Source organism: Mauremys reevesii, linkage group 11, assembly GCF_016161935.1.
Source record: "Mauremys reevesii isolate NIE-2019 linkage group 11, ASM1616193v1, whole genome shotgun sequence".
NCBI classification, from domain to species: Eukaryota; Metazoa; Chordata; order Testudines; family Geoemydidae; genus Mauremys; species Mauremys reevesii.
This window is the reverse complement of record NC_052633.1, coordinates 40323432-40347362: the sequence shown is the minus strand read 5'-3', so window position 1 is coordinate 40347362 and position 23931 is coordinate 40323432. Positions and strand designations below refer to the sequence as shown.

The following is a 23931-nucleotide window of genomic DNA, read 5'->3' as shown; positions in this document are numbered from 1 at the left end:
GCAGGAGAGCAGGTGGGTGGTGCAGGTGGTGGGATCGCAGGGAACACGGCCGAAGGACCACCGGGCAGCCATGCAGCCGGCAGCACTTTGAAGGGGAAACCGCCACTTCTCTCTAACTGTGCGACTGCCCCTGCTCCCCTTGAGTCCTCTGACCATTTTCATAGGGCCACATTCTGAAAGGGGCTTGGGGGGAAGTGGATGGGGGAGTCCTGGGAGGGGATGGTTAGGGGACATGGAGGGGGAAGGATAGGGGGTCGGGTCCCAGGGGGCGGGTGGGGCGGGGATCCCGGGAGGGGGCGGTCAGGGGACAAGGAGCAGGGGGGGGTTGGAAGTTCTGAGTGGGAAGGGGTGGGGGGCAAGCTCTTTGGTGAGGCACAGATTTCTCTACCCGGTCCTCCATACCATTTTGCAACCCTGCTGTGGCCTTCAGGCCAAAAAATTTGCACACTCCTGGTGTAGGTGGTGTCTTCAGCTACAGTTGTGCCACTGCACTCAAGGCTGGCTCCAGGCACCAGCTCAGCAAGCAGGTGCTTGGGACGGCCAAGGGAAAGGGGCGGCAGGTTGGGCTCTTCAGCGGCCATGCAGCAGCGGGTCCCTCTCAGAGGGAAGGACCTGCCTCCAAAGAAGAAAGCGGCGAATTGCCGCCGATCTCAGCTTTTTTTTTTTTTCCCCCGCCGCTTGGGGAGGCAAAAACCCTGGAGCCGGCCCTGACTGCACTGCTGTGAGAGCAGACAAGCCTCTGGGCTGACAGCTGCCTCAGTCTCTCAGAACTTGGGCTGTGGAGGTATAAAATTACAATGTAGATGTTCAAGCTTAGCTCTGAGAGTGCATGATGGATGAGGGTTTCAGAGCCTGGGCTCCAGTTTAAGCCCAAATGTACAGCAGTGGTTCTCAAGTCGGGGGTCTGCCAAAATAAATGAGAGCAGGGCTGCTGTTAGACCAGGGGTTCTCAAACTGGGGGCCGGGACCCCTCAGGGTGTCGCAAGGTTATTACATGGGGGGGTCGCTAGCTGTCAGCTTCTACCCCAAAGCCCGCTTTGCCTCAGTATTTATAATGGCGTTAAATATATAAAAAAGTGTTTTTAATGTATAAGGGGGGGTCGCACTCAGAGGCTTGCTGTGTGAAAGGGGTCACCACTACAGAAGTCTGAGAACCCCTGTGTTAGACTCACTGGGCCCTAGAACAGAATACCAAAGCCTGAGCCCTGCTGTGTGGGTCTGAAACTGAGTAACTTAGCTTCAGGGGGTCCCCTGTGGCACAGGGCCCCAGGCAATTGCCCTGGAAGCTACCCAGATGCTGGCCCTAGCTTTTAATCTACTGGATATGCATAAAAACAGTTGTGGCATGGATGGTATCCACCCTTTTTTATAGCATGTTGGAGGGGGCTGAGAAAGAGAGGTTTTGAGAACCCCTGGTCTACACCACAGTTTTTAGACCCCAAGGCCCATGAGCCTGAGTCAGCTGACCTGGCCTCTGAGACCTGGCGCTATAGGGTGGTGTGTAGGGTTTTTTGTTTGTTTGTTTGTTTGTTTTGGTTTTTTTTTTAATTTGACTGTAGCTGTAACCCTACCTTAGAGTCCAGCTACCCGATTTTGCTCCCACTGAAGTCTTAGTGCCTGGGAACTTCCATGGACTACAGGTTTAGATAACAGGATGGGTTAAAAACTCTGTTGCTTTTTCTTCACTAGAGCTCCCATCAATTTAAAAAAAAAAGTGCTATCCACTCTGTCAAGGAAATGCCCTTCAAACTAATTTATCTGAACTGTTTTACAATTAGCTTGGCTAAAGCAGTTTAATTGAAAATATAGACAGAACTTAACTTTTTGCTCAGAGAACAAGAGTGATTATTAAAAAAAAAATAAAACCAGGACATGTTTGACTCCACTGAAGTATTAATACCACTTTTGAACAAAAATTTTTTACAAGAGGGTTAACAATGTAATAGATCTAAACTATGTTACTGTTCATACATGAATTTCAAATATTGAGATCTAAGAAGAAACTCACATCAGACATTAATCATACACAGGGCTGGCTCCAGGGGTTGTGCCGCCCCAAGCAGCTGGAGTGGGGGGGAGAGCCGTGATCGGTGGCAGATCCACCCCACCGCTTTCTTCTTCAGTGGCAATTCAACGGCAGGTCTTTCCCTCCAAGAGGGACAGAGGGACCTGCCGCCGAAGAGCCCGAGGTGCTGCCCCTTCCCCTTGACCGCCCCAAGCACCGGCTTGCTGAGCTGGTGCCTGGAGCTGGCCCTGGCCTTAGTGATCCATTGTGAATGGAGGAACTCAAGGAAGTGAGGGAATATAATAATTAAAACTAAATGTAATTGTCAAAAGACATACATTTTGTGATGAAACATCTAGATGTATTAACTGTGTTTTTTGTTTAATTGGTAGTTAACCACTTTCAGTAATGTGTACCAGAACTCTCAGTCATTCATGAGAATTAGCAAGGAAGGTGCTGTGCTAGGCATGGATATCAGTATCTAGTGGGAACATTGCTGCAAATAATCCTGGAAAGGAATTATCAGTGGTTCTGTCTCTTTCTTGATATAATCTGAAATCCTACTCTAAGGAGCTGCTACGAAGTTTAAATGTTGCAGTGCACGGATACATTATGAGGAAATCCTGCTCCATTCCTTGAATATAAAGGGTTTCTGGCAATGGCACTAATGTAATTCTGCTGCAGAGGAGATGGAGATGATTTGTGGGGCATGAAAGGGGTGTGCATCCTCTGCTTAATACAGATCTTGGCTCTGCATCAATTCCCAGAATACCATTGTGGTATATTTTCCTTTCCTTCGCACAGTGGAAGGAGCACATTAGGGCTGTGATGGTTACTGCAGTAGCTGCCTTTGTGAAATTCTGCTGCTGCCATGTGAGTTGGGGGAAAAGATTCCTTTCACAATTCCCAGAGTTACTAAATTCTCATTCTGTACTTGGGCCAAGCATTGGCCTGAGGATTTGGGCCAATGGCTTTAAAATGCATCACTTTGATTTTGAATTCTGACACTTTACCTGCCTTCAGTTCAGAGTATCAAATCTAATGTTGTTTAACTCTTAGAACTGTGTGACCTTTGTCCATTATGTACTGTGTACATTTTCTTACCTCTTTAGTATGATTATTTTATTTCATGCTTTAGAATAATGGAACATAAGCACCAGGCAGAATTAGACAAAATAGAGGCAAAAAAAGAAGGCGAAGAGATTCAAAGACTGACCAAGTTATATGAATTGGAAGTGCAGAGAGAAAATGAAAAGAAACTGGAGGAAAAACGTGAACATAGGAGGATGCATTGTGTAAGTAACAGAAAAGCAGAAAGCCCAACATTTTTCAACTGGGATGCTTAAAGTTAGGGACTTACATTCATATTTACATACTTAAATAAGTCGCCAGATTTTGAGTTCTAAGCTCACACCTAACAACCGTGGAAGCTGCTAGGTGCTGTGTTCTTTTGAAAACCTGGCTTAGTGCTGATTTGCAGTTTGCCAAATGCATTGTGAGCAGGTGTCTTTCCTAGCCTGCTCCAAAACAAAGTCACACACTGCACAGAGTTGGCCTGGCTTTCATAATAAATACATTCATAAAATAAATGTCAGCTGTTGCCTTATCCCCAGACCTGGCTCCTCCTGGGAACCTGCCTTAGGACTACTCAGTCAGTCTGTATTCTGAATCATTGTAAATCATCTCTCCAAAGAGCCTCTCCCATCACCTTTGTATCTGTGTAGGGTAAGGAGCCACTTGTCTCAGAGGAGCCCACTTTCTGAGCAGGATCAGTAGCAGAGTGAGGTATTGCATCATCTATGTGCAAAATTACTAAAACCATATTGAGAATTAGCACCAACTGAACAGCTTCATAGTAATAGCTCTGATGGAATCATTTGCACATGCTGTAGGCAGAGTCGGGAGGAAAGTAGTGACAAGTGCGTTAGGAGAGGCAAAGGAATGACTCAGGAAAAGCTGGAGGTCTCTAGTGCATGATCTTAATTACTGGCAGCAGGCTGTCTAGGAGATTCATGTTTATAAAACTACTCATGGGGACTGCAGGCAATAAATTTAATTATTGAAAAGCTGCACTCACCAGCAATTTTTCTCTCTCCTAGTAGTCAGGTTTGCTATTCCAGCATTGGGGTTTTCCCTGCTTCTGCAGTGTAGAAAGTGATAGCAGGCCTGTCTTGCTTGGCTCCACACACTTGTAAAATATTTCCAAGTGAGATCTCTTCCACAGCCGAAACACAATGCAGGAGTGTCCTCTGGAGGAGTCTGTGTTGTGACTCCATTCCCCACCTGGAGTCAGGGGCGGCTCTATGTTTTTTGCCACCCCAAGCATGGCAGTCAGGGAGCCTTTGGTGGCGTTTCTGCAGGCGATCTACTGGTCCTGCACCTTTGCCATCCCTGCTGCCAAATTACCGCCAAATCCGCGGGACCGGATTTGGCGGTAATTTGTTTAGAGAAATTACACAGGAATAAAGTAATCAGATCTTTTTAACATGCTGGTACCATATTACAGAGTGATCATCATTCAACATCTATATGGCATTTCTAGTAACTTGAGTGAAATCTGAATATACACATTTAACAGAGCAGGAATGTCTATCATCTGTTATCTTTTTAAATACTTGGAGGACAGGTACTTTTTTTGTAATGTGAATGTACATGAGTATTGAATAAAAGGAACCAAATAGCTAACTGTCCTCTTTTGTTGGGTATGTAATTGGTGTTAATTTTTCCATAACCACACACAAAAGGAAGTTCATTTGTAGTAAATATTTTCTTTTAACTTTTTGCTGTTAATTGAAATATAAGATTTTTAGACTCATTAAAAGAAATCATTATTATAAGGTTGCTTAGGGCTAGCAATGGCTCAGTTCCCAGCAGAAAAGTGTATTAAAATCTTACTAACTGCAACAATTTAAGTGCAGTTGACTAAAGCTATATGCAGCTAAGAATTTTAGGAAAACTGAAATAAAATTTCTGAATGTAAGGTGTGGTGTTGCTCTTATTGAACTGTAGTGTCACGTTCACCAGGCACTGTTTATTGTAAAAATCACATACACCATTCAACGTGCCAGGCAGGAGCAGTAGAGTCTGGCCACTTGCAGCTTTTTAAGTTGCTCACATGAATCAGCAATATGGCACTTTGTGGCACTTACAAATGAGGCATGAGACTTACTCCAGGAAAATACTGTAAATAGAATATTGCAGGCAACTCCTGAGTCATAAGCCTGAATGAAAGATCAACAAGACTTAGGGATAGGGTGACCAGACAGCAAATGTGAAAAATCAGGACAGGGGGTGGGGGGTGATAGGAGCCTATATAAGAAAAAAACCCAAAATCAGGACTGTCCCTATAAAATTGGGGAACTGGAGGGCAAAGACCCCTCAAAAAAAAGTGGGGGGGTTTCTGAGACTGGCAGAAGTGGTTACTACATGGCCTGAGATTTGTATCCCCCCACTTGTTGGGTTTCTCAAACCCAATCCTTGTTCCCCAAACACCTCTCACAGGCCTTGCAATCACAGATGGGATTTGGGTGGGATGCCTCACCTGCATCATCCTCACACAACATATTTTGGCCTTGGCTATAGGAGGGAAGCTCTGCAAAGATTTCCCACGATTGCTAACACCAATTCATCTCAACTCTTGTGTAAACCGGCTGCTGGCGTTTTCACAGTGAGTGGGCCAACTCACCCCGGTCAGGCCAGCCCAAGCAGGCCCATTGTTGGTAGTAGCTCACAGCACGTCTACACCAGGGACCTCAGCCCTGCCAGGCATGGTGAGGCTGAGGCAGGGTTCACACCTCTCCCTGAGGCAGGGTCAGGAAGAGCTGTGCAGCCAGTGCTGAGGTAGGACACCCCTGACAAGGCAGGGGTCCTGTTCTGCTCCCCCCCAGGTCCGTGTAGAGCAGTATTTTCGCCAGGAATTGAAATTAGGGGGTGGATTTGAATTTACAGTGCAGGGGGTCAGGGCCAATGAGGGGTGAGACTGTGAGGGTGAAGGTGGGTTGTATGGCAGTATAGTAAAAACTGAAAAAATGTTTCATGACCATTTTATTAGATTTAACTCATGCTTTGAAATCATCACACTAATTAAAGTTGGCTACTCAAGCCTTCTATGAAGCACTACATCTAAATCCTTCTTGGGTTCTTGTTATAATTTTGAACAACTCTGTTAATGAACTTCTTGAATGCAGTGCGTTCATCTTTGGTGGCTTCTCATGTGTCCGGTACTTCCATTCCTTCAATTGATATGCTCATTAGTTCATTCACATGATCAGGCAGAAGATGACTTCTGTCACAACACAAAATTCTATTCAATGAGGCAAAAGAACACTCAACTGTAGCTGTTGTGACTGGGAATAGCAAGAGATGAATTCCTACTTCTTTCATCCCAGGAAACATAGTGCAAAGATTGGGTTGAGCCACTAGTGATGATAAAAAAGAAGTTGAAGTCAAATCTTCAGTCATTTGTCATATGATATTCCACTCTGTGTTCAAATTCTCTATTCTGTCCTGAGCACATGGCAGCCCTACTGCTGGTAGTGCCTCACTCCACTCAACTGTCAGTGTTTTATAGGACAGGGGTCTGTAAAAGCTACATAGAGGTTGGGTAGAATCTAGAAGTCACTGTTGTAGATTTTTAAGAATCGAGTCTATTAAGACAACTGAAAAAGTACAGAAAAACACTTCTTGTCCTCTTCACTTAAGGATTCAATATAAATGCCTTCTTTAGTCAACTTCTGGACTGAAGTATTTGCTTCTTCCAGTACTTTAATGGATAGCTCTCTGATTGATCCAAATGTAGCTTCTATTGTGGGACAAAGATCTACTACTGTTTAAATTATGCCATCCAGGCATCTGCTACATGACCCAAGTGGTTTCAACAGTAGACTTACAAGAGAGAGAATGGCAATAGTCTTCTCTGAACGTAGTAGCAAAAGTAATCCACAAGCCTCACTACTTAGATCCATCTCATCTTGGTAGATACTTTCCAAAGCCAGTAATAACAGCTGGAGTAATTTTAAGACAACAGCCAAGGATCGCTTATGAGAAAGTGAGAGGGTTTTCCCAGGTTGGACTAATCTGAACTTCAGTCCCAGTGTATCTTCTATATTTTCCAAGATATTCAGTCTTTTTGGACTCTTGCTGAAAAAATAATATGACATTACACTTATAGCTTTTTTAATGTCTTTTGAAGAGTCTGCAGCTCGAACTAGTGCTAGTTGGAGTAGATGGCCTCTGCAGTGTGTATAGGAGAGATTAGGGTTACACTTTTCTCTGAGCAAAGCTTGTACTCCACCATGTCTTCCAGAGAAGTTTGCCGCTCCATCAAATGCACAAACAGCCATCTGTTTGGGGGTCCAACTGACAAGCATTTAACTCTTCTAAGATGTGGGTTGTCACAGATGCAGCCCATGTGTCTGCTATAACTTGAACATCTAGAAATGCATCTACTGGCTCACCACTGACAAGATAATGTACACAATCAATTAATACTTGATGCCCATTTGCATCTGTGCATTCATCAGCCATGTATGCAAATTTGAGTATGGTGAGAAACGTCTTTACTTTTTCAACTGTTGAGTCTTTCATTGTTGCACTACATGCTTCTAGCCAGTCAGCTGAGTTTCCTGCAGAAAGAAAGTGAGCATTTGCTGGTCTTGTTCGGAACCAGTGTTCAACTTCAGGATGAACAAGTGACAATGCACTTAACATTGGCCTTCAGTGGTATCTCTTGCTTAAATAGAAAGTATGATGCCACATCCATGTTTGTTCCCATGAACTGTGTTGTGTCTCCAGCATTCTTAACAGCCTCATTAACACTCACTGGTGTTGTCCTTGGTCAGCAGAGACTCAGAGTTCAGAAGTGCTTTCACATGAGTTCACCTCCCAAGTGGGGGACAAGAAGGCACCTTGCTCATTCCTCCAGCTGCTCACTGTTCACTCTGGCCACTGTTGTTCATTGTGGCACCGTTCACACCATTGTTTTGTTGCTAATGGCCCTGTGCTGTCACCTTCTGCTGCCACCTGCCACTGTGACCTCTGCTAGTTGGTCTCTTGAGGTTCCACCCAGCTCTCAGTGATTTCAGCTGAGCTCTCAGTGCGGGGGAACCTCACTGCTAGAGCAGACTGGGCCATCTCTTCCACAGAAACACTGTCCCACAGCAGGTCTAAGCACTTAGACCTGATTATCAGGATTTCAGCTGTAGTGGTCACTTAAAACAAAAGACTATCTATGGAGCCTAATCAGCTCTGTCTTTAAACAATGGAGAGGAGCAGGTCAAATAGTACTTGTGAGTCAGGTAGACCATCAAGCAAAACACCTGTCCCCACCCTCTCTCTTGATACCCTCAATCAGCACAGGCTAAGTACAGTTCTCCTGCCCTTTACTCATACAATGACATTTAGTCCCCCCCCAGTGATTTGTAACCCAACCCCAGCCAAAAATCTATCACTTAGGCAACACAGCTTTGTCTGGGGGTTGGTTGTGAATGTAAATACAATCTGGTCCTGAAGCCTTCCCCCCCAGCCCATCACTACATTAGCTGTCAGGGAGAGCTCATTTAGATTTTGCTTACAAATCATAATTTGAAATTATTGGACTGGCCAACATCACCAAAACAAATGCACTGACATTGTCATTAAAACCAATAGCTGTATAAGGAAGCTAGTCTGTGGTCATACTGTTCAAGTCTATTATACTTTTTCACATACCTGTATTTTATCATACACTGTATATGCTTTTAAAGTGTGTATTAATGTTTCAATTTCAATTCAAATTTCCAAACAATCACTAAATTGGCAACACTGCATGTAACTAGTTCACAAACTGGTGTGTGGCGAGGGGATGTTGGGGGAATTCAGGGAAGGTGGGGAAATCCCTGGCGTGGCGGATGGAGCGTCCCGGGCGCAGCCGGTTCAGGCACCAGCTGGCAGTCGCTATCTCTGAGCCCGGGCGACGAAGGGCCCCCAGGCGCCTGGAATCAGCCTCGCTGACTCTACCGCAGCAGCTCGGCGGCGGCCCGCTAAGAAGACGCGACTCCTTCCCGCGCCGCGCCCCCAGACCCCACGTGAGGCGGGCGGGGCCAGGGAGCCGCACGCTCGCGGGGGATGCTGGGATTGCCCGGACTAGCGTCGAGCGCTCAGCGCAGCTTTTAAAGGCGGAGGGCGGGGCCTGCGGAGCGGCAGCACCAGAGGGTCGAGCGCGCGCGCGGTGCTGCCCTCGCCGGGGTCCACGGCAGGTTTGTGTCCGAGTCGCGCGCGCTGGGGGCCTGGAGCTGCCCCGTGCCCCCCGCCGGCTCGGGCTCGCCGCCCCCGGTGCTGTGCGTGGTCCAGAGACTCCCCGGCCCGGGCCGCCACCAGCCCCACGTGCGGAGACCCCGGGGGAGGTGGCCGGGGCCGCGCGCGGTCTGGCGGGTCCCCGGGGCTCTGAGCTTTCGATCCCCGCCCCATGCGGCTCCCTGCGCCGGCGTCTGCCCCGAGCCCGGGCTAGTGGGGCCTGGGCCGCTGGTGGCTGTTCGCACCGCGCTCCGCGGGCGGCGGCTGCGGCGGGCCTGGGCTGCGCTAGAGACGTAACCGTGTCTAACCCGGCGTGCGGCCAAACGGCAGTGCCGGGGCTGAGAGTCCTGGCCGCGCAAATACCGAGCGGGAGGGGAGCGTCGCGTCAGCTCCGCGCAGCGCTGGACGGGTGCGGGGCTCGTGGCGGCCTGTCCCCAGGGGCTGTCCGGGCGCTGTTGGTTCTGGGGAGACCCATGTGTTAGCCTGGCGCCTAGAGCTGGGTTGGGGAAGCAGGAGAAAACTTTAACTATGTTGTTTAACGTTGGTCAGGACGGGTTTAGGTCTAACCCACTTAGTGGCTGACATCCCAATGACTACTGCTGACTTCTGCACCGGTGCTCCTGCCACATTACCTCTAGTGGAGCTGTACTGATCATAGCAAGGGTAGGAAGCTTTAAGGAGCACTGGGTCAGGTACTTGAACATGATTGCCCTTGTAGTGTAGATAGTTTAAGCTAAGTACTAAGGTTAATATGCCTGTCAGTGCTTATAATGCAAACAAGAGTCACAGGTATTGCTCACTTTGACTCTTCATTTATTACCACGATGTTAGTATTTCATATGGCACCCTGGCTGTTATCTTTCTGTGAGTAATAATGCTACTGGATCTCAATCTCATGTCCTGTATGCTCTGGGAGTAAATGTATTAGCCTGAGCCATTTTAGAAAGCTGTTAATGCTAACACTGTGGTGTATGCTGACTCAGGCCTAGTCTACACTGGTGGGGTGGGAATCGATCTAAATTAAGCAACTTCAGCTATGTGAATAACATAGCTGAAGTTGATGTACTTAGATCTACTCACTGTGGTGAATTGACTGTTGTTGTTCCACCGTGACTCTGCCTGCACCTCTCTCAGCAGCGGAGTACAGGAGTTGATGGGAGAGCGCTCAGGGGGTCGATCGCTGCTTGCTGATCCGGCGGGTAGTGTAGACATACCCTCAGTTTTACAGAGTAAAATTAGGCCTCTGTCTAGCCACTGGCTGGTTAGTAATAGTGTTTCAATATGGGTGGACTAGTCTACTCTGGGGAGGGAAACTGTTAATTGAATCCCTTTCATACCAACAGCTTCATTAGTAGCGTGGATGGGACCTAAGTGCACTGGCTGTAACCAATCACATTAGCTCTCATATACAATATAGCCTGTGAGAGGTGAGCCTGCTAGGCAGGGATGAGTGGACAACAGAGTCTCTAACATCTTGGATAATATAAATCAGGGTTTGTCTAAACCAGGAAGCTTTACTACTTGAACTATATCAGTATATCTTAAAGCAGCAGCCCCTGGCACCATTTTAGTGTGGACACAGGTATTTTGGTATAAAAGTGATTATACTGGTTTGGGAACTGAAATAAACTGCATGGTACAAGGCACTCCTATCCTGGTAAAATGTAAGTATAGACCATCCATCCCTTACTAACTCTAATCAGCTGTCATGGCTGACCATAGTATTTTCTCCTCTGATCTGCCTGAATCCTTTATTGACATGACAAGATTGAGTTTGCTATCAGAATGGTTTTAGTACAAAACCATTGGCAGCTTGCCCAGATAAAAGGCCCCATTCTGGTTTCTAATCAGAATCTGTCCAAAAGTGCATATCAAGTCTTCACATTAAGGCGTCATACAGAATTTAATATGAACTTGTTGCTCATGCACTATTTTCAAGTGTAAACTGAAAAGGTAATCAAGGAACATCAATTAATTTTTGATAGTGTTAAAAGCAGCTATCTTAATACAATGAGGTGGTCTACAGACTCAAGATTTTAAAAAGTGCAACTGAATGAAAGAATATGGAGGAAACTAAACAGAAGGATTAATAAAGGCTTGGCCTGTACTTAAATGAGCATAGCTACATTGGTCATGGCATAGTTATGCCAACCTAACCCCCAGTATAGACACTGCTATATCAACGGAAGAGTGCTTTAGTTGATGCATCAACCATCATTCAGGAGGTGATGTTTCCTTTTCTTTGGTATAGATGCTTCTGTGCTAAAGGTATATGCTGGCATGGTTATGCCTGTTTAGTCTCCAGAGATCCCTAATGGAATTGCAAATTTTGAGATAAGCATGTTTTAACTAACATAGTGGAGTATCGTATTAGTTACTCCTGTGAAAGAAGTAGCATGCAGCCAGTGCATTCTGTGGCCAGGGAAATCATAGCCGAGGAGCTAGAGACAGCGGAGGGGCAGAATTGGACTGTAGTAGGCAGAGAAATTTGTTTTTGTTTTTTAAAAAACCATGGAGATTAAATAACTCTCTATGTTAAGGAGTAACATAACTGGGGTAAGATTGGCTGAGGTAGCACTGGGCATTCTTCACATTCTGAAAAGGCATAATGTAACTCTTTCTTCTTCTTGTATCATCTCCACAACATAACCTTAACTCTGTCCTCTTAGTGTGATGTCTTCCCACCAATAACACACCCATTAGTATGCTACCCTTACATGTTCTCAGAGACTTAAGGTCAGAAAAGACCATCATGATCATCTAGGCTGACCCTCCTGTGTGTTGCAGGCCACAGAACCTCACCTGCCCACTCCTAAGTAAGGCCATAACTTCTGAGTTACTGAAGTCCTTAAATCTTGGTTTAGAGGCTTCAGGCTACAGAGAAACCATCCTTTACTCTAGTTCAAATCAGCAAGTGGCCTGTTGCCCAAATTGCAGAGGAAGGCACGCACCCCCTCCCCTCTGGCAATCTGACCTAGGGGGAAAATTCCTTCTGGATGCCAAATATAGTGATTAGTTTGACCCTAAGCATGTGGGTGGGACCAACCAGTCAGACCCTGGGAAAGAATTCTTTGTAGTAACTCAGAGCCCTCCCTATCTAGTATCCCATCCAGCTGGTGGGGATATTTGCTAATAACAGTTACAGAGAGGTCATATGCTATTGTAGGTAATCCCATCATTTCTCCTCCATACATTTATCAAGCTCAGTCTTAAAATGAGTTAGGTTTTTTGCCCCTGCTTACTCCCCTTTGAAGGTTGTTTCTGAATTTCACTCCTCTAATGGTTAGAGACCTTCATCTAATGTCAAGCCTAAACTTGTTGATGGACAGTTGCTATCCATTTGTTCTTGTGCCAACACTGGCCCTTAACTTAAATAACTCCTCTCCCTCCCTGGTATTTATCTCTGATTTATTTATAGAGAGCAATCATATCTTCCCTCATCCTTTGTTTTGTTAAGATAAACAGGCTGAGCGCCTTAAGACTCCTTTCATAAGGTAGGTTCTCCATTCATCTGATCAGCCTAGTAGCCCTTCACTGCACCTGTTCAACTGTTCCAGTTTGTATTCACATTTCTTAAACATGGGAGACCAGAATTGCACACAGTATTCCAGATAGGCCATGGCTACACTTGCAAATTTGCAGCGCTGCAGCAGGGTGTGAAAACACACCCTCTCCAGCGCTGCAAAGCGCCAGTGTGGTCAAAGCCCCAGCGCTGGGAGCGTGGCTCCCAGCGCTGTACGTTATTCCCCACAGGGAGGTGGAGTACAGACAGCGCTGGCGCTTTGACTACACTTAGCGCTTCAAAGCGCTGCCGCGGCAGCGCTTTGAAGTGCAAGTGTAGCCATATCCTTAGTCTCACCAGTGCCTTGTATAATGGTAATAACACTTCCTATCTCTATTGCATATATCTTGCCTGAGGCATCCTAGGATTACATTAGCCTTTTTCACAGTTTGGTGACTCATAGTACTGTAATGACCAATATACCAAGGTATTCTTCTCTTCTGTTGCTTTCAACCATTACATTCCCAGCTTACTTAAAAAATGTTTTAGTCACAAAGTGCATGACTTTGCACTATTAAATTTCATCCCATTTCTATAACTCCAGTTTCAAGGTCATCCAAATCTAGGCTATTCTGGTTCTCTCCATATTGGCAACAAATCTCAACTTTCTATCGTCTGTAAATTTTATTAGCACACTCCCACTTTTTGTGCCAAGGTTATTAATTAAAATGTTCAATAAGATTGGTCCCAAGACTGATCCTTGAGGAACTCCACTAGTAATTCCCCTCCAGCCTGACAATTCACCTATCAGCATGACCCATTGTAGTTTCCCCTTTAATCAGTTCTTTATCCACCTTTCAATTCTCAAATTGAAGAAGATGTGGATTAATATAAGTAATTTTCCATGTGGAACTGTATCAAATGCTTTACTGGTGTCCAGGAAGACACACTCTACTGCATTTTCTTCGTATAGAAAATCTGTTATCTTCTTAAGAAAAGAGATTAGGTTTGTCTGGCATATCTACCTTCTGTAAAACTGTACTGTATTTTATCCCAATTACTGTTTAATTCAGTCCTTAACTACTCTCTCTTAAAAATTGTTCCAAGACCTCGCATCCAATTGAGGTGAAACTAGTGGGCCTGTAGTTTCCCAGATCACTTGCTCCCCTCTCTCCTTAAATATAGGTACTGTATTTTGCAAGTCTCCAGTCATAAGGCTTGATCTCCAAGTTTACGGATTCATTAAAAATCATTGCTATTGGGCTTGCAATTTCATGTGCCAATTCATTTGATATTCTTGGATGGGAGATTATATGGACTTGGTCCCATTAAACTGTTTGAGTTTGGCTTCCACCTTGGATGTGGTAATTTTCATGTCCATATCCTTGTTCCCATTCAGCATCCTGCCACTGCCCCAGATCTCATTACCCTTATTAAAAACTGAGGCAAAGTATTTGTTTAGGTGTAGTGTTTAGTTGCATTCTCACTGCATTACTAGCTCCAGTGCCAGCAGTTTGAGCTTTCAACCCATAACCCTGACTGACCAGCCAGCTGGAGTTTAAAGCACCACTTAACTTGAGCTAGAAGTTTGCATGGATGCAAGTTGGGTTAGGGGCAACACTTGAGTTATTGCATTGTTTGCTCAAGGTATAAAGACAAGCCCTCATAGGGGAGAACAGACCTCTTTCTATAGGGAGCACCAGAAGAGGCTGGGTTTCTACTCTGTGGTGCTCTGATGCTTCTGCTTCCCTCTTCAATGTAGTAAATGACCAGCTTCTTTCAAACTGGAAGATGAGGCTGGGTTAGGAATTGTAAATAACTTCATCATACTCCTTAAGAGGTAGTCTAACCCACCGTTTTGCAAATGCAGCCACATGTGACCACCAACGGTTTTTCTTGAGGCCACAAGCTCCTGGGCGAGACTGGATTTTATTAAAATTTGTGTCAACATGCTGGCATCAGATTTCCCAAGATGAAGTTTGCTAAGCACTAGATGGCTAAATGCCTAAATCAGTGTTGTATGGAGTATAGTTGTCTCTCTAATATCCTGGGACCAACAGAGCTACAAGATGGGTGAGGTGTTATATTTTATTGGACTAACTTCTTTTGGTGAGAGACACAAGCTTTTGAGCCACACATAGCTCTTCTTCAAACCTGAAGGTAGTACCTCACCCACCTTGTTTCTCTAAATCACTGTTGGAAAGAAGTGAAATTGCTTTGCCCCCCCCCCCTTTTTTTTTTTTACAGTGGATAATACTGCATGTTGATTTGATACTTCAAGTCTTACATACATTTTATTTATCTTGCATTCTGACTAACTCCTAACTAAGGTTCTGAGTTCATGTTCTAAGTTGACTGGATGTCTTAAATGTATAAAGAATTTGTCAATTTTATTTTATATGATCTGGCTGTTGCCCAAAATTAGGGATTTCATGTAATGAATTTCTAGACTTACAAAGTTTATGGTAATGCAACAATACTAAGTAATAACAAACTGGTTTATGAATACAGGTAGCCAAAATGGCTGAAAATGGAGAGGGTGAAAATATGTCTAACCTGGAAAACAAAATCTGTCAGCAAATTGAGGTATGTTTGTTTTAATACTGGATGCTAAATCACTTTCTCTTATTAGATAAATTGTTAACCTGGCTAGGTATTCTAAACAAAAATGCTAAACCTAGTATTTAAACTTCAGTCTTCTAAACCAGTTCTAGAAATGCTTGTCCATGGTTCCGTGACAGTGTTCATTCTGTGCATTTACTAACAACCTCAATACTAATCACCTTACAAACTGGCAAGTTTATGGACTGTTAAACAAACCAAAATATTAACTTCTCTTATTGCAACTTTGGGAGTCATTCCCTATGCATGCAAGTAGAGAGAGGTATTTAATGTGTTACAATCTGAGCAAGGTTGTGAAGATGGCAGCTTCCTACTTACTACATTTAAGTTCTTCAATGTCTTGTGACATTGCTGTGTGATGATATCCTATACCAGTGGCTCTCAACCTTTCCAGACTACTGGTACCCCTTCCAGGAGTATGATTTGTCTTGTGTACCCCCAACTTTTACCTCACTTGAAAACTACTTGCTTACAAAACCAGATGTAAAAATACAAAAGTGTCACAGCAAACTACTACTGAAAAATTGCTTACTTATTTTACCATATAAGTATAAAATCAATTGGAATATAAATATTGGACTTGCATTTCAGTGTATAGTATATAGAGCAGTATAAACAAGTCATTGTATGAAATTTTAGTTTGTACTGATTTTAGTGCTTCTTCTGTAGCCTGATGTAAAACTAGGCAAATATCTAGATGAGTTGATGTACCTCTTGGAAGAGCTCTGCGTACCCTCAGGGATACATGTACCTTTGGTTGAGAACTACTGTCCTATACTATCCTGCAATCCTGTTTTATTATTGGAAAAAATACAGTTGAATTACTGACTGAAGAAGACTTGGACATAAGGCATCAACTGTCTTTATATCTCCTCATCACAAGATGTAAAGGTCTAAAAACTAAGTTTGAAAGTAGTAGACATAATAGATTAGTAGAAGTGTCCTTGTAGTGCTTTCTTAATCCACCTGTGTATTAGTAATACTGGAAGTGCTGTGAAATTCCGAGTAAATGCTGGGGTGGAGGGAGAACTGTCATAATTAAAATGAAAAATCAACCGTGTTAATGTAACAATAGTAGGTTAAATTCACACAGAAGTATAACTCGATTGATTTGGCTTAATATATGCACAATGTAACTGATGCTGGTATAGAGTGATAAATGAAATATTTCCATGTTGACTCTTGGAGCATAAAATGTTTGTTTGACATTTGGATTATGACTGTAGCAAGAGACTGTCCTTACAAACCACTGTGCTGGCTAATTCAAAGTAGTGAAGGAGCAGAACGTTCTGTGGATTTTTGAACTGGGTCCACTTGGAAGTGGGAATGGTAGTAAAACTGGCAAAACAGAACCTCCAAAATAAAAGCTAGTTAGAAGCTTCCTGAATGAGATACGAGTGTAGTATAGATGGTATCGTACTAGGACAAATGCTACTTTTCATTTGTTTTTTTTATTTTTCTTTTATTTTTTTTTTAAACTAAAATGTAAAGCCATTAGGATACCAATTTTGACTAGTAATCAAACTAATTTGATCAGGTTGATGCCTAAATGATATAGGAACAAAAGTCTCCATGTATTTGCTCAGCCAAGGCCATACACTTTGTGTCTGCAACTCTTTACTACTGTCCCACTAGACAAGATCACTCTTTAGATGGTGAGCTACCTGTAGTTAGATTTGGAGGAATTCCAGTTAAATGGAGAATTTAGAAATTCTGAAGTTAAAGATATCTTTAACTCAGTTATGCAGATAACTCCTATGGTATTGGTGTAAAGGGGCATGCCAAACTTCCATTGGCTAGTTCATTACTGCATCAAGTCTCCATCAAATTCTCTTATGTTTCAACAGTCTAGGACAAATCTGTCTTTATTTTTGCAGTACTATTTTGGTGATCACAATCTACCAAGAGACAAGTTCCTAAAGGAGCAGGTCAAACTGGATGATGGCTGGGTGCCTTTAGAAATAATGATCAAATTCAACAGGTAAAACAAAGTGCAAGTAACCTTTTGTGGCTGGGTGCCTTCCAGATAACCATATTGTCTGAATTAGAGGCCACATGTCCTCAGTCTGTATGTACAACTCAAATCATAATTGAGTAATGCTGGGGAATGGAGCATGTGGCCCTGTTTGATATACTGTGTTCTTTCTCCATAGGTTAAGCAGTCTCTCAAAAGACTTCAATGTTATAGTAGAAGCACTGAGAAAATCTAAAGCTGGACTTATGGAAATAAGTGAAGACAAAACTAAAATCAGAAGATCTCCAAACAAACCCCTTCCTGAAGTGACTGATCAGTATAAAAACGCAATTAAAAACAGATCTGTATATATTGTAAGCTTTCATACTCTACTGCATTACTTCAGTTTATTACTTAAACAGCTTTAACCCAAATGAAATTCTGATTCTCTTGCTTAGTTTTATTTTAATATAAAACAAGGTGTGGCATAAGTTTTAAGTAACTGATTTGTACTTTTCAGTCACCATGCCAGTTTGTAATGGGAATGTCATAGGTTCTGTTTCATGTAATTACTGGACGTTCAATATTACTTTGCAGAAAGGCTTTCCAACAGATGCAACGCTTGATGATATCAAAGAATGGCTAGAAGGTCAAGGCTCAGTAGAAAACATTCAAATGAGAAGAACATTGAGTAAAACATTCAAGGTAATTGTATATCACAATAACTGATGCTTTGCTAGCTATGAAAAACAGGCTACTAGAGAACATTCCATTAATCTATTTAATTCTTAATATTCCCCAATTATTCAATAGGGATCAATTTTTGCAGTATTTGATAGTGTTGAATCTGCTAAGAAGTTCACAGAGATACCAAACCAAAAGTACAAAGACACAGAGCTGATTGTGCTTTTCAAGTAAGTCAACTTCACTTATGTTTGAACAGATGCCTGCATTGTCATACAGGTCTCCAGTACTGCTTGATTTGTGCAGGCTTTGCTGTTCCTTTGGAACAATCTCTAATTATAAAGATGTTCTAGGGCTATAAGTTTCTTTAGCTACTACCATCTTCTCTTTTAATAAAATAAAGGCTTTTTTTTATAGGCTGCATTAACTTAATTTATACCTCTATTGAAGGGAGGAGTACTTTGCAAAGAAGAATGAAGAGAGGAAACAAAACAAAGTAGAGGCTAAAGCAAAGGCAAAACAGTAAGCTAGGCTCTTGTTTAATAAATGAAGCACCTTGCCTTATTTAGTTAGTTATATTCTAACCAACTGTGATCTGAACTCTTACAGGGAGAAAGAAGAAAAACAGAAGCAAGCAGAAGATGCTGAAATGGTATGTACCTCTTGAATGGTCTGGAAGGGTAGAATAAATGAGGTTACAATGAATCTGCTTTGGTAATTGTCAAGTCTGTTTTGATACTGTATGTTTTCATATACCTGATAAGTACTAAAGCTACTTCTGCCCTACTGTGTTTTTATATTAACCCTGTGTTCTAACATAGGTATAGGAGGGTGCCAAACATTACCCAAAATGTGAACACTCAGCTTGGAGTACCACTTTGCCTCCATAATCAAATCTGACCTCCCACCCAGAAGCACATAATATTTTTTCTGAAGGCCTAATTTTGTCAATTTATTACAAGATGTTCATTTGCTTTCTACTGTGTAGAACAAATGTCACTGTACGTGATTCCACAGTTAGCACTGAATAGCAGGGAAATATGCCCGGGTAGTGTCCCATATATGAAGAAAGAAGATTGGGGGTGGGGGGGAGAATGGCAGGAATGAGCACTTATAGTGGTACTGACCATCTAAGTGCATAGGTTCACAAACTGGGGTTGCAGCCCACAGGACTTAGTGGCACCTGGGTGTCAAGGGTTGTGAATATCCTAGAGAGAGTCAGGAAAAGGGGGTTACAAAACTTTGACATTGCTTTTTCAGTCTTTTCCAGACTGACAATGCCATGCAAGTCTTCTAGAAATCTTTTTTGTGCTCGGAGGTACTTTGGTGTAAAAGTATGAGATATTTGGCCTACTGGCGATACAACTGGATCCATGTCACTTGATCTCTTATCAGTTGCTGCAATCTTTTTAATACTATATCCTTAATACAGCTCCCTGAAACTCTGCACTTCAGTGCAAATCTCAAATTCTAGCTGCCTTATTTTTTTTTTTAAAAAGTTCTCTTGTATTTAGAGATCACTGGATGAAAAGACTGGATGCTTGCTGAAATTCTCTGGTGACCTAGAAGATCAGACTTGCAGGGAAGATCTTCATGCAGTTTTCTCTGACCATGGAGAAATTAAATGGATAGACTTTGTCAGAGGGGCAAAGGAGGTCAGAAGGCTCTCAGATGAGATGTTTCTTTTGTCTTATGTGAAATTTGTCTGTCTGAATGCTGCTTAAGTGCCTGATGGTTAACTTAGCAATGGTATAGTAAACCTTCCATTGGGGACTTATGGAATGCAGAATATGATAGTGCTGAAGAGATCAATTAGTTTATTTCTTCAGCTTTCTAGAGTAACTGCTATTATAAAGCAGTCTGAGTAAAAGGTAAAAGCATTAATGTGACTCTCCTCCTGCAGAGTTACTTAGACTTTGGCTAAAATGAGGGCATGCTAACCTAGAGCCACAGAGGAGTGCATACTGATAGCTATGGGAGTTTGCATAACACATAAAGGCTAGACTAAAGCTCTCAATTAAACAAACCAGTTATTAAATGCAACATCACTGATTGCTGGGAGAGTAGAGAATTATGCAGAGCAAACCTTGGCCTTTTTCTTATTCAACTGTCTGTGTGCATAGCTATGCATGTCACTGTCTATATGAAGTGCACATGCAGTTATCTAAGGGCTTTTAAAATCTGGGGGCTGGTATTTTAAGGCTCAGATGTTAAATTGACATGAATTGTGGGTCTGTTAATACAAGTCTGAAAATGATGAAGCACTAAACCCATTAATATGTAGGTTATCTTCAAAACCATATGGGCTAGAAATTTATTATAAATGAGTTTTTGTAAACTGCAGCATCTGAGTCTGTCAGGAGACCTGGGGGTACCTGACACTCCAGCTGCAGTCATATTAATGCTTTTGCACTGGCAAGACTCCATAATGCAAAGGGTGCTTGTTTCTGTCTTTAGGGGATTATCCTATTTAAGGATAATGCAAAAGAAGCACTGGATAAAGCCAAAGAAGCAAATAATGGGAACTTACAGTTGCGCAACAAAGATGTGATATGGGAGGTGCTGGAAGGAGATGCAGAGAAAGAAGCATTGAAAAAAATTATGGAGGGTCAGCAAGAATCATTAAACAAATGGAAAGCAAAAGGTGATTTTTTTTCCCCTGACTAATCTGAATACCACTTGGATAACTTCCATGGAAGTTCTATTATATTAAAGTGAACTTGTCAGATAGTGCATTCACTGCGTTGTATGATTTTAGATTAGTAAACGACTAATGCATGGTTCTTAAAAGATCTTGAACTATCTTGTACATCTTGACAGGTCGCAAATTTAAAGGTAAAGGAAGAGGTGGCAAGGTACCCCAGGGTGCGCAGAACAAAGGGAAAGTACAGTTCCAGGGCAAGAAAACAAAATTTGAGAGTGAGGATGAAGAGGGTGAAGAGAACACTAAAACAGGTAAGCTATTTTGTGCCTGAGATGGAGTAGTTCACGTGCTGCTTGGAAGCAACCCTTTTAAAGCAATGTCTGTGTGTATATAGAGGTAAGACTGAACAAATACACCTCTACTCCGATATAACGCTGTCCTCAGGAGCCAAAAAGTCTTACAGCGTTATAGGTGAAACTGTGTGTTATATCGAACTTGCTTTGATCTGCCGGAGTGCGCAGCCCCGCCCCCCCCACCCCCGGAGCACTGCTTTACTGCGTTATATTAGAAAAGACGGTTACTCACCTGTAGTAACTGGTTCTTCTCGAGATGTGTTGCTCCATCCATTCCAGGTGGTGCTGTTGTGTTGTCCGTGAATACTGTCACCCAGCGCTTGCAGGTTTGCACAGTCTGAAGAACCCAGCTGTCCGATGTTACCACCACTGGGGCGCGGGCGGCACAAGCACACTGAGTCCTCAGCACGGGACACGACGCTTCTACGGGCGGCTTAGCGTCCTCGCGCGGCCGCGCGGTGCGGTGGGCTGGCGCGCCGTGGGGCCGGGGTGGGAGTGGCCGGGCGGCGGGTGCAGCTGGTGCGCTCGTCGCTGGTAGGCCCGGTTGTGCGGCGTGCCGGTGCGCGCTGCTGGTAAAGCGGCGCTCCAGTATCTTCTATCTTGCCTGTTCGAAGAAGAATTCGTGTTATATCGGGTCGTGTTATATTGGGGTAGAGGTGTAGTTGCTTCTTGTATTTTCTAGAAACTGGTCAAGTTGGTTTATCATATGCTATTAAAGTTTTTGTTCCCTCCTAGACCAGTTTTCCTGATCATTCAAATTTAGTCACGTTCGCAGGGATTAACTGATGCCTTTGAATAGGTCTGTCAAATGAAGGACTGAACTGGTACAGAAACTGACCTATTCCTCTGCAGAGTTGAGCATTTACAGGGAAATACAAAGCAGTTTTCACTGCAGAGATACTGTCATTAGTCCTACATGTCCTTAGCTCTACACAGCTGTTACAGTAAATTAATCATTCATCATTTTCCAAGTAAATGAATGCCCTTAACTCAGTATGGTAGAAGAAAACCTTTGTCTGTTAGCCATAGCCTAGAGCAGTGGTTCTTAACTCTTCCATACTGTGGGCTGTCTTCCCTGCCTGTTGAGATTTGGTGCTTGACTAAAGGAAAAATATGGTATCTTCCATTGTTTGAAGTGTTGTGGTAGCTGTGCTGGTCCCAGGGTACTAGAGAGATGAGGTAATATCCAACTTCTGTTGATCCAATAAAAGATATTACCTCACCTACCTTGTCTATCTCAATGACCAATACTATTACTGTTTTTCAGACTGGAAAAATTCTGGTGCTCCTGTTTAGTTAATTTCCTCCTGCTATGTGGTCCAAAGCCTTGAGAAACAAGTCATGAATAGGTGATTCATCATTGTTACATAGTAGCTGTGGATCACCTGGAATTGTTCCATAGGCAATATGCGAAGTACTAATTTCAAGGCAACCTGTTCATATGTAGCAGCCTGAAAGATTGTATGTCTTGAACTGGATAGGAATAGTCTTGAAAGTAATATTAAACTTCCACCAGTCCCATAAGTATCTGCTTATATTAACTCTTACAGGGCCAGCAAGTCCCAAGAAAAGACCACTAGACGAGACTGAAAAAGAAGAACCTGCATCAAAACAGCTGAAAACAGAAAACGGAGCTGGAGATCAGTAATAGTGTTTAAAAAAGCACTGAGTTTTTATTAATCCATTTTAAATAGATTTTAAGCCAATCCTCAGTTTGGAAGTTTTTCAGAGGAAAACCTTATTAAATCCACTTCAATATCCACCTGTAATGAGAGGAAAGCTTTTTTTATTTTGTGAAGGTTTTTTTTTTTTCCCCAGACGCATGCTTACCTTAACATGCCAACTTGGATATTTTTTTTTTATATTTATAGTTTTGCTTATACTGTCAGATCCTCAGTATTTCTGGCATTTGAGTCAAATGTATAAAGGGAGGGTCTATCCCTGAATCTGACTGTAATTTTGAAGTTGTATGAAAAACACCAATAAAATTCCATATTTAAAAATCATGGACCGTTGAATGCTAGCATCAAACTTATTAATGTTAGTGGACAGAACCCTGTCAAAGATCAGATATGCACACTACTTGGGCTATAAATATGCTAATCAGGAAATAGTTTGACTAAGGATAGCTTCAGTGGGATAAAACTCTTATAGTCCCTCACTGTGGAGAAGATATCTAGCCAAATGCAACTCCAAGTGGTACATACATACATCAAAAGTGCCATTGATGCTACAATTTTTGGTCTCTGACTCTGCCTTCATGTTACACCTACTCTCTCATCTAAGCCTTGCTGCTTATTTCCAGGTAACTGCTGGTCTTTCTGATCAGACTCTTATCCAGGTCCTCCTCTCTGTGTGACTACTGACACTTCCCCTTTAACCTTCTTGGCATCCACCTTACTCCCCTTGGATCCACTCTAAATGCAGCTTGTTCTAACCAGGTGGTCATCTCCTCTCCTTCAAAAAAAAACAAACCCAAAAACCCAAAACACATACTGCTTCCACTATGTGAAATACAAAGTTTTGGTCCTTAATCATAACTCAACCACTTCCTCATATATCTTACATCACCTATTGCTGCTTCTGTTGTCTCCTACTCTGCCATCACTTAACTACCTGTTCCCACCAGCTCTTGATTGCTTTTGTCCATGCTGCCCTTATGCATGGTACACCCTCACACTAGTCCAAAGCCATGACCCTTCCTTTAAGAGTAAAATCCTGGTCCCATCTGAAGTCAAATGGAATTCTGCTTTTGCATTCAATGGGGGCAGGAGTTCACCCTAGTCAACTGTAGGTGGGAGCAAGTAGGAGTTTAGACACTAAATTTATCTGATACATGGAAACAAGATCTGATAGCCTCTTGCACCCACTTGCTAAGTCTTAATTAGATTAATT

At 43.0% G+C, this 23931-nt stretch overlaps 2 protein-coding genes across 8 annotated transcripts in view; one reads left to right on the top strand and one right to left on the bottom strand.

The window, feature by feature from the left end:
- Window positions 1-23931, bottom strand: part of METTL5 (methyltransferase like 5) — a 37000-nt gene that overhangs the window by 4153 nt on the left and 8916 nt on the right. Inside the window, exon 8 of one of the 7 annotated variants that reach the window (XM_039495561.1) lies at window positions 22703-22799. The exons of 5 other annotated variants lie outside the window; for them this stretch is intronic. In XM_039495561.1, the coding sequence (XP_039351495.1) occupies window positions 22746-22799 (54 nt within the window). In that variant the 3' untranslated portion in view covers window positions 22703-22745. Of the gene's footprint in view, window positions 1-22702; window positions 22800-23931 lie in introns of those variants that run through there. One more of the 7 variants, XM_039495563.1, reaches the window with a different exon arrangement.
- SSB (small RNA binding exonuclease protection factor La) lies at window positions 9094-23042 on the top strand. The gene is made up of 12 exons (XM_039495555.1): window positions 9094-9240; window positions 15291-15365; window positions 17279-17382; window positions 17555-17729; window positions 17953-18060; window positions 18169-18269; window positions 18490-18561; window positions 18649-18691; window positions 19554-19694; window positions 20497-20683; window positions 20860-20994; window positions 22587-23042. The coding sequence occupies exons 2-12, from the start codon at window positions 15300-15302 to the stop codon at window positions 22682-22684; spliced, it is 1230 nt and encodes a 409-aa protein (XP_039351489.1). The 5' UTR covers window positions 9094-9240; window positions 15291-15299; the 3' UTR covers window positions 22685-23042.